This window comes from Mus pahari, chromosome 14 (assembly GCF_900095145.1).
Source record: "Mus pahari chromosome 14, PAHARI_EIJ_v1.1, whole genome shotgun sequence".
NCBI classification, from domain to species: domain Eukaryota; kingdom Metazoa; phylum Chordata; class Mammalia; order Rodentia; family Muridae; genus Mus; species Mus pahari.
The window spans coordinates 9,430,628-9,441,392 of NC_034603.1; the positions used below are offsets into that span (position 1 = coordinate 9,430,628).

At 41.0% G+C, this 10,765-nt stretch overlaps 1 protein-coding gene across 1 annotated transcript; it reads right to left on the minus strand.

Moving 5' to 3' along the window:
• Positions 1-353: 353 nt before the first annotated feature.
• Ccng1 (cyclin G1) lies at positions 354-7,051 on the minus strand. Its single transcript, XM_021211849.2, has 6 exons — positions 6,767-7,051; positions 5,570-5,830; positions 3,876-4,129; positions 3,279-3,357; positions 3,100-3,198; positions 354-2,885 (listed from the first exon to the last, which is right to left on the minus strand). Exons 2-6 carry the CDS (start codon positions 5,828-5,830, stop codon positions 2,694-2,696), a joined length of 885 nt encoding a protein of 294 aa, XP_021067508.1. The 5' UTR covers positions 6,767-7,051; the 3' UTR covers positions 354-2,693.
• Between the last annotated feature and the right edge of the window lie 3,714 nt (positions 7,052-10,765).

Genomic DNA, 10,765 nt, shown 5'->3' on the forward strand with positions numbered 1-10,765 from the left:
AATGCATACAAAATACATTGTTTTAGGTCCATTCAACCAACACACTTAAACTGTGGTTTCTTGTTTTGTTTTTTAAATTAAAGTAACTGGATGGTGGTTACTATATTTTTTGAGATAGGGTCTCACCGTGTAGGCTTGGCTGGCCTGGAGCTTGCTATGAAGGCTGGTTCCCAGTTGGAATTAAAACCGTGTGCCACCATTCCCAGCTTGATAACTACACTACTAAGGGATTTTGTTTCTGCTTCTGTGTATCTTACTTTAGTAAAATTAATAAACAATAGAGAATATAATAAAGTTTATTTTATAATAGTGCTAAAATACTTAAATCACAAAAGAAACCAAAACAAGGAAGGTTGCATTTCAATAACTTTATTGAAAGGTGTATTCAAAAACATAATGGTAGTTGGTTAGTTTACTTCTGTCCAACTCAAAATCAAGGTTGTGTTCAAATTGAAGCGTACCAGCCTTTAGGGAGAACTGACATGTTCTCAGAGAAACATGGTTTACAGAGGTTAAGAATAAAATACACCCATTCTTTGGTTTATTGTTCAGCTTCTCAATAGATAATTTTCTTATCCATTACATGTCAAAATGGTTTCAGCTACTCTAGGGAGACTCAGGCTGTCCAGGGCCCCAAGGAGCTGCCTGTGTTAAACAGTGTAGATCATACATTCAAGCCAGCATGGAGACTGCGCACAACTGCTCTTATCATTATGGAGGTGCCTCCTTATTTCCCTTAAGACTTAGAGAAAGGTTTTGTAGATAGACTCGGCAATTTTATTTCTTTTAAAATAAAGTTCTACATTAGAAGCAGTGGTAGTTTTATAGAAACAGTCTGTACTAAAAACGTCTGGAGGGTTTTATCAAGCCTCAACTAACTTTACTGCAATAAATAAATTTTCAGAGTGCTAATTCATCCAGTTATTAAGACAGTAAAGACAATTCTCTCGGACTAGATTGAAGCAGCAGTTCTGACAAACTTTTCTTTTATTATGGATACAAACACCTATTCTCTAGAAGAAATATTAAAGGTAACAAAATTTCAAAACTTGGGAAATCTGCTTTATATAAAACACCCACAGTTTTAAATGTATTTCTCACAGCAATAAAAAAATCCCACCCCTAAAGTAACTATTACTTGGTTATGGGTGCCAAGATACCATTTACCACTTAAATACCTCTTTTAATACCTTAAAAGTGCATTCGTGAAATGTTGGTTTTTATGTAAACCTCATAATTTAAATTTTGAGATTTAAATTAAGCAGTTTACCATTTTTAATACCACGTAAGTATATATTGTTCAAATCTGGGAAGTCAGACCAATTTTAAAATGAAGGTTCACAGTTTTATTTCACATTTATGTCTTTAGCCTTGATCTGAATGCTTCCTGGGTGAATTCAAATCTAAGCATAGCTCTCCCAAGCCTAGAATCAAGGACTTTCCCTAACCGTGAGGCCACTCTGCCAAGGCTGCTGGGGTAAGGTGCTGAGGTTTCTCAGAGTAAATCCTGTACCGTAGGAAACTCAGGTCAGAGTGGCAGAAAGTCTGAGGGACAGTCTATGCTGCTGCTGCTGCTGTAATCCTGCTGCATAGGCAAACAACAACATAGACCCAACTTAACAGAGGTCTGCCTACAAACTGCGAGCTGCTAAAGGTGAACTAGTGATATCTCAGACGCATGGTCATGTATTTCCTGCAGGGGGTGGTGAGGTATGTGCATGTGTGAGTGAACTTGACAAAGAACTTGGGAGTTTGTTCTCTCCTTCCATCATGTGGGTCCCGAAGGATGAAGTCAGGTTCCCAGGCTTGAGAGCAAGCATCCCTCCCTTCTAGACCATCTTCCCTACCCTCCCAGCAACATTTACACCTGATGTTTGGTTGTTGTTTGCTCTGAGTGTTTCTGAGACAGGGTCTCTCCATTATATAGCTCTCTGGCTGTCCTGGAACTCACTGTGTAGACCAGCCTGGCTTTGAACTCAGAGATCTACATGCCTCTGCCTCTCTAGTGCTGGGATTAAAGGCATGTGCCACCATACATTAAGGAAAAAAAATGTTTTTAATCATAAAAAGATAAATCTTTGCTATGATTAAGAAATTTAAATGGCAAAAGTGTATATGTATCAGAGACCAATTTTATATTTTCATGCATATAATTACTTTGTATTAGTCCAAATGCTATAGAGGTAAAATACTAACGATAGATGTAAGACACTCTGGCAGTTTCCAGAAACCTAATGTGGGCATGCCCTATATTACTTTGCAAGTTCATCACCCAAGTTGGTACTTCATTTTTGTAGTCAATGGACAGATAAAAATTTGTTCATATATGGGTCACATTTCTTGTTCTTCTGCTTGGGCTTATGTAACTTTAAATAAGCTATAGTGGGGTGATATGTAATTTAAAGAAGTGCTATTTCAGTAACCACTTTTAAAATTCAGGTTTAAAGTATTCTCTTTGCTAATCCTTTGATGAAAAGTAATAGCATATATCTAGTGGTTTGATATGTCCTTTCTCTTAAAACTGCTTTGCACTGTACATAGTGAATGCCTTCCAGTATTCTGTCTAGATCAGTCAACAAGCTCACTTTTCTATTCTTTATATTGAAGATAGTATTTCAATTCTTCAGTTGTAGCAGAAAATGATCATACTGGAAAATTTTCTGAATACAGAGAATAACAACCAGATTTATCAGCTAACAAATGGTCTCAGGAATCGTTGGGAGGTGAGTTATTCTGTAATAACTGTGCTTCAGTTGCCGTGCAGTGCGTCCAGACACAATCCATTTCAACTTCTGACCATTTGGTTTGGAGCACTTGTTTGATGAATATTCAGTTAAACACTTGGAAACAAGCTCTTGCCAGAAGGTCAAATCTCGGCCACTTATCTGTACATAAATTTAAAAAAAAACAAAAGCCCCACTATATTTATAGTAATAAATATATTCTCATTAATATGTTTCCACATCATCCAAAGGGAACTAAGGGAGAACTGTTTAAACTTCAGACCAACACACAGCATCTTGCTTTACTTTAGGAAGTACAGTGGATACATTTCTCTTGTAGCTTGCTAATAGGATCAATGCTATAACCTTGGCATACCTTGGAATGTTTCTGAATACATTCTACTCCTTCTGTTAACTCTACGTACTTCAGTGCTTGGATCTCCAAAGCAATGATAGACAGCGCCAGCACAGAAGGCTGAAAAAGATAAATATAAAGTAAATGTCAGTGATAAAAATAGGTCTCTGTAATTGGGATCAATCATATAAAATATGTACCTTTGCCTTAGAAAATATGATTCTGCAGTGGCAGGCCTTAAGTTGGGCTTCTAGTCTTTCAAAATTCAGATCGTTTCTCCTTTAAAAAGAAAATGGGATTGACTTTATGTAGACAGTACTATATGTAGTTGGCAGTTTTAAAAGTTTATCGAAGGCAGTTTTTAAAATAAAACTCATACACACAATATAAAAATTATTTTAAGAAAAGGAAATTCTCTTCTATCAGTGTCAGGAACTTGTTAAGCAGAAATTTTAAATGATTCTGGTCAAAAGCCATTTAGTGAGCACTAGTCTACCACAAATACCATGATCTTATTTCCGTAAAAATTCCACATCTTTTGAATGTATTTCTATAATTTATGTTAAATGTTGATTTCCTTGGTTTTGTAGAGTAGAAATGTGCTATAATCTTAAGAAGGAACCTTCAATAAATGACTGACAAGCATCTTTTCACTTCTGTTAGGTAGCAAAGTCCAAGGGACCAGAGGTCCTTATTTTGATCCCAATTTTATGAAACCTCCAGACAGTATCCCTTTGATTTCCAACCCTTTTTTTTTTTTTTTTTTTTTTGTTTTGTTCAAAACAGATTTCACATACCTCTCAAATGGCAAGGTCTCGTGAATGAGCGAGTAATAGAGCTGCAGAAACTGAAAGGCAGTGGCAGCTTTGACTTTCCAGCACACTTTCTCCAACACAATCTTCTCCATTCTCATCAGGTCTGACGCTGTGAACCGATACTGACTTATTCGGATCAGATCAGTTGCCAGTGGGACATTCCTTTCCTCTTCAATCGATTTCACAGCCAAATAAAAGCAGCTCAGACCAACACACCCAAGGTGCTTCGCCTGTACCTACACACACAACAGTGTCTTTACAAGGCTTCAATAGGACACAGAGGGAACCTAGGACTCAGACCGTCATGAAAAATAGATCAAGACAAATAGCTACAACAGATTTAACGTGTTCTACTTTGACAGGATCCCGACAGTCTTCTGTGCCCTACTTGAAACCAGTGGCTTTGGGTGGATAGGGAAGATCGTTTCCGTTTTAAGAGTCAAACTTTGAAAACCATAAGAATATTTTGTCAGTTACTGGGAAATAACTCTCTAAATGCTTCCTTTTCTATTGCATGCAAACTGGAGCTGGAAATGCCAGATGGCTAAGGAAATTAGAATTTTTATATATGGATAGTAATTAAGAAATACACCCTAATTCCTAATCCACAACCTAATATTCAGACTTTAACGGAGATTTAACTTTAAATCTATGATGTGAATAGATGAATGGAATTATCCAGTCTATCAAAAAAGGTTTTGATTGGGGCTAGTGTGGTGGCTTAGTGGGAAAGGATGCTGATGACCTGAGTTCAATCCCCAGGACCCATATAGTGTTCCGCAGTGGTCCTCACCTCTACATATATTGCAGCATGGGTGTGTCCATATGCACACAAACATACAAACTGTACAACAGTTTTTAAGAAATTTCTATGGTTTTGTTTTGTTTTTTTTAACTTTTATCTTTTGAAATGGTCTCACTGTGTGTAGCCTTGGCTGTCCTGGAAAGTCACTATGTATACCTGGCTGGCCTCGAACTCACAGAAACCTGCCTGTCTCTGCCATCCGAGTGCTAGGATTAAAGGCATTTCACCAGGCCCTTAATTTTATTTTTATTACTCCTCTGTGTAAGGGAGAGATAGCTGGGAGGGCATGTGTCTGCCCTGGTGTGCGCGTGAAGGTCAGAGGACAGCTTTGAGGAGTTGGTTCATTCTCTTCACTTAAGTGTTCCAGAGACAGAACTCAGACTTGACTCTCTGAGGCATGTATAGCAAGTACTCTCTGTGTTCAGTTATTTTGCTGGCTCAAGAAAGTTTGTTACAGATTGCCAGCTTTCCTACTACTGGAGTACTACAATTAATTGCTTGATGTTAAATTACTTTCTACTTCAGTATACAACTAATAAGTGATGTTTTACAAGTCTTCATTATGGAAAGGAAGCATTGCCACATTTGAAAGTCATTTTTGTATAGCAGCCCTAATCCAGCAATTTGATGGCTTTTTTTCCTTTTTATAAATTTTAATGTGTGTGTGTGTGTGTGTGTGTGTGTGTGTGTGTGTGTGTGTGTGTTTGGTACATTTATGCATGTGCCAGAGGAGGCTAGAATCTTAATTTATATTTTCTGGAAGACCAACATGCGCTCCTAGCTACTGAGTCATTTCTTCAGCCCTCTGCAATTTGATCTCTTAAACACACGGAGCGAAATTAAGAACTGAGATATTGTAGCATAAACATACCTTCATTTTAGACAAGAATCTGTCCAGTAAATTCACAGCTAGGGAAAATGTTTCCGTGTCAAAGCCAAAGAACTGAGTTAGACTAAGTAGATCTTTTACTTCAAAGTCCCGTAATCTTGCAGTCATTCTGAGGCCATTATCATGGGCAGACTCAATTAGTTTCAAGCCGCAGACCTTTGGCTGACATCTAGACTCCTGTTCCAACAGGGTGTTCAGCTGGTGTAGCAGTTTCGGAGAGTCAGTTGTCAGTACTTCTATCATCTATAAATAGAACAAACCCAGAAAAGAGCATAAGAACCCTTCCTGCTTGGCTATCTCTGCATTGTGCCAAAAAGCGCTTTACAGTGCATTCCCCCTCCACCCCCCTCATTCCATTAAGTCTAAGACAAAGACACTGCAAAGCAAAGGTCTGTAAGTATTTTTACCTTCTCCCAGTAGGTCACATTCCTAAATTTTGAGTTTGTATAGGACATATACTATAGCTTAAAATTTTTTTCTCTTACTCAGACAAAGATTTCTTGTCAGTACATGCCACAAACAGATACTGCCCCACATGATACACCCAAACTAAAAGTCAAATGATATTACATACTCTGCCATATATGTTAACAATGTGAACCTTCTTAGTTCCTTACCTATGAAGTAGAAATACGATTATTACCTACAATCTTATAGCTTATAGATTGGGTGGCTTAAATGGAGTCACACAAACTGCTTAGCACACAGGTGACCATTTATTGCCAGATAATGAGCTTATTTTTACACCTGTGAAATGAGGGTGACAACATCTGTTTCTTGGAGTGGCTGTGAATAACACACGATATGACTCAGTGTGGCACTGTGCTTAGCACTCAGTGCTCCGAATAGTCTAATGCCATTTAAAAACCAAAAGAAAAAGTTAGGTAATCTGGGGAGTTGCATTGGTGGAAGTATGCGTTACACTTCCTCTGAGTCTTGGGCACAACCTAAGCCCTGGATACAGAGGACGATTCTTCCCTGGGCAATTTAAAAGATATGACAGATAGGAAAGTCGTCTAGGTGAGGAACCACTAACTCAGTTCAGGGGTGCAGGTTGGAACAGGGAGGCATGACATAGGAATACCGCTCCCGCTGCGCCTCTCTCTAGGCGCAGACTAGCCCGGGCTTGCGTTCCAGAGTGCAGGGTTCTGAGATCCACCCCCCATAATCCCCTCTCACCTTGACAGCCACGTCTTCACCACGGTGACCACCCACCCCGGGCCTGCTCTCAGCTCGCCCCACGTCCCCGATCCGACAGGCCTACTAGGGGAACGGACTAGGGGGTGGGGGGGCAAGTGAGCAGAGGCCCGGGGAGGGGCCGGCGTCCCGGTGGAGGGTCCCTCAGCGCCCTGACCAAGCACTGCCTTCCTCGGGGTCAGCGCGCAGCGAAGGACTGCGCCGGGCAGCGGTGGGGACAGGCTGGAGACCCGGCTCTCTAGCTGGGACGCATCTTCGCCGCTGATTGGTGTGGTTCTTTTGATAGATGGCCTCTGAGGAAGCTCGGCCAATCAGCTCACACTTCCCATTATCCAGACTTCAATTCTCCGCCCCCTTCGAGCCACGCCCGACTCTCTCAGTCTCTCTCATTGGAGCATTTCCGAACTGTCCTTCCTTAAGCTGCGGAACTGAGTGTTCTGTGCCAAGGCTTGCCCGGGCAGGTCTGGCTGCTATTAGCCAGATTGGTCTGGGTAGCGGACCAGAATGTACTGCGAGGGTTTTTGTTTTGTTTTGTTTTGCATTGTTTTGGTTTTTGCTTTTTTTCTTTTGTTGTTGTTCACTGCAGCTCAGTCCCCTCTTTCTAAAAACACAATGGCAAGTTGAAAAAAAAAAAATGCTTTCGTTCTCTTTACAGATAATGAGATGGTAGGCTTGCTTCTCTATAGTGTGGTTACTACATTCTAGAGGGTTCTGAGTATTAGGAATCAGTTCATCTTTATCTTAATTTTTTGTTGTTGCAAAACTTCTCAGATGTTACAATGATGTTGGACTATGTAGTTTCTTAGTCCTCTTCTAATTTTCTGAATTTGTTCTTGTAGCACCCTCATACCATCATCAGTGACTTAAAATGCCATGTGTTTGGCAGAAAGCAGCAAAGAGCGGTGCCTGGAAAACCCCATCTGCAGTGAGCCGAATCTCAGGCTTCAGAATAGGGTGTGAAGGAACATTATTCTTACAAAATTAATCTCTATAAGCCTCTTCTCTACGGGGTAAACGGAAAAATAATTATCCTGAACTCTTGCTGGACTCCTTCCGGGGTGCCGGGGAAGGGCAAGTCCTCGGGAGCAATGCACAGAGAGTAGGTTCTCAGCTCTCATGACTGCAGTGGCTGTGAGGGTGAGGAGCTGGGGTGGTGACAGTGTTGGGGGCAGGGCGTTCAGGATTTTGTCCATTCCGGTACATCTCAGGAAAATAAAGAGTCAAGCTGGCTGGCCGTCCATAACGGTCATTAACTAGATACAAGGGATGTTTTATTTGAGACAGGGTCTTTATGTAGTCCAAGCTCTCCTGGAACTCCTTAGATATGTAGAATAGGCTGATCTTGAACTCAGAGATCCACCTGCCTCTGACTTTCCTAGTGCTGGTATTGAAAACATGCACCATCATGCCTGGACTTTTCTCTTTAAATTTTAAAAACGTCTTAGTTTTTAAAATTATGTCTGGGGATGTTGGTGAGGTGGGGTATGTATGGGCACAGGAGTGTGGCTGCCCTCAGAGACCAGAGACGTTGGATCTGGCATTTCAGGCAGATAGCTGTAAGTTGGCCAAGGAACAGTATTCATTTGGATCCCTGGTTCTGTAAATCTACAAAAGCAGTAATCTAGAAGTGCTCGGGGGTGGTGTGAATAAAAATAGCCCCCATAAGTTCATAGAGAGTGGCACCACTAGAAGGTGTGGCTTTGTTGGAAAAAGTGCTGCAGTAGCAGTTGGCTTTGAGATCTCTGAAGCTCAAAATCAGACCTACTGGCTCATTTGCGCTTCCCGCTGCCTGTGAATCCAGAGGTAGAGCTCTCAGCGCCTTCTCCAGGACCATGTCCGCCTGCCATGCTTCCTGCCATGACAATAATGGACTAAACCTCTGAAACTGGAAGCCAGCCCCAGTGAAATGTTTTCCTTTGTAACAGCGGCTGTGATGATGGTGTCTGTTCACAGAAATAAAATCCCAACTAAGACATACTCTCATGAGCCATCTCTCTCCTGCCATTTTTTTTTTTTCCCATTTCGGTTTCTATCTTGGTTGCTCAAAAATAGGCAGTAAAAATGTCTTAATCCTATATACGTGGGAGGATTAAGTGCTGGAAAGCATGTAGTAAATGGTAGCCTTTTATGATTAACGTTGTTTGTTCTTAAGTGCTTTATGTAAATAGTTGGTTCCGTTTATTCTTTTATCAGTCTTTGCAACTTTGAAGGAAGCTTAAAGAGTGTTAGAATCGCTTAATGCTAATAAGAATTTTCAAATAACTTTTGTTACTTTCTACATCTTATGTTTAAAATTCCCGTTGAGAATTCGTTGGCAGTACATTATGTGTTAAAAAAAATATTTTCTCTTAGGATCCCCTGTTTTCTTTTTTAATTCTCAATTCTTTACATGAAAGTTATTTCACTGACACGTGGAAGAAACAGATATAATAGACAATTTTTGCTTATTTCTCCTTTTCTATTTCAATTAAAGAACACCTTATTTTCATTTTTAATCATTTATATATTTGTGTGTATGTGTGGGTTTGTGGGTTTTTGCAATGCCCTAGGAGTGGGGGCGGGGGGGAGGAAGTTAGAGCCCTGCAGCTGCAACACGGGTACTCTAAACTTTGGAGCTGTCTTTCTGGCCTCTGCTGTGGTGTGTGTGTGTGTGTGTGTGTGTGTGTGTGTGTGTGTGTGTGTGTGTGTTCTAGTCTTATGAACACAGTCACAAATACTGTAACTTCCTGATTGCAATGTCATGTTCAGAAGATAGCATTAGATGGCACCACGCCCCTTCGGCTCTGAAAGTCTTTCCATCCTCTGCCAGTATTCTTGGGCCTTGGAGGGGTTGTTACAGATGTCCTGCTCAGAGCTGAGCACTGTATACTTGCTTAATCCCAGTACCTTGACCAGTTATAAATCTCTGCTTTAAGTAGCAACTATCCTGGAAAGCAAATTTTTCTGACCAAGGCTGAGAGAAGTTCTAATCTATGACACACCACTGTAACTTTGATTCTGTAATATCGTAATAGAGACCATTTTTTAAGTAATTTAAAAGAGGTGCAGAATTTAAAACGAGCAATTATCTGTTCTTGTAAAGGTATGAAAACAAATATTTCATTATAACCCAGAAAGACAATTATGGTATGTATTCACTTATAAGTGGATATTAGCTGCTATGTAAGTGATAATCAAACTATAATCTACAGAGCAAGAGAGGTTTGGTAAAGAGGAGGGATCTAGTGGGGATGCATGGACCTCCTTAGGAAGGGGAAATAGATTCTGCGGGTGGACTGGGGGCAGGTGGGGATGGGAGTGAGAACAATCAGGGAGGGGATGGAGGGAGAGTGTGGTGAGACAGCCAGAACTGGGGCCATTTGGGGTGCGGTGTGTGGAAACCTAGTGTAGTGAGAACTTGCTGGAATCTATGAAGGTGACCCTAGTGTGAACTCCTAGTAATGGAAGATATTGAGTCTGACCTGGTCATCTTTTGTAGCTAGGTGAGACTTAGGTTTTGTAACCACTGGTAAGGCTAGGTTGCATTTGGTTGAGTTGCTGGCTGAGGGTGTCCCATGGAGATCCTAAACAACACAGGCCGATGCTAGGACAGGACACTCTCTGAAAACTGACATCGGGGTTCCATTGCTAAGGACAACAGCCTCCATCAGCTCTCCCTATCCTAAGATATTGGGAACCCTGTGGAGAAGAGGGAGGAAAGGTTGTAGGAGTCAGAAGGCATGGAGTACACTAGGAAAACATGGGCACTGGATCATCTAAGCAGGACTCATATAGGCTCCCAGAGACTGAAGTGGCAGGCATGGGCCTGCCTGGGTCTGTACCAGGCTCTCTCTGTGTATATTACACCTGTTAGCTGGGTGTTTTTGCTGGACTCTCAACAGGTGTGTCTCTGACTGGTTTTTTCTTCTTCTGCTTTTGGGTCTCATTTCCTCCTAGTGAGTTGCCTTGTCCAGCCTTGATATAAGGGTTTTGCATTGTCTT

What these genes read in the sequence shown, in the direction of transcription:
- Ccng1 (XM_021211849.2), bottom strand. Translation starts at nt 5,830, where the DNA reads ATGATAGAAGTACTGACAACTGACTCTCCGAAACTGCTACACCAGCTG. An exon ending in TCATATTTTCTAAGGCAAAG is followed by an intron (nt 3,199 to 3,278) that starts GTACATATTTTA and finishes TATCTTTTTCAG; the next exon opens with CCTTCTGTGCTGGCGCTGTC. An exon ending in GTATTCAGAAACATTCCAAG is followed by an intron (nt 2,886 to 3,099) that starts GTATGCCAAGGT and finishes ATTTATGTACAG; the next exon opens with ATAAGTGGCCGAGATTTGAC.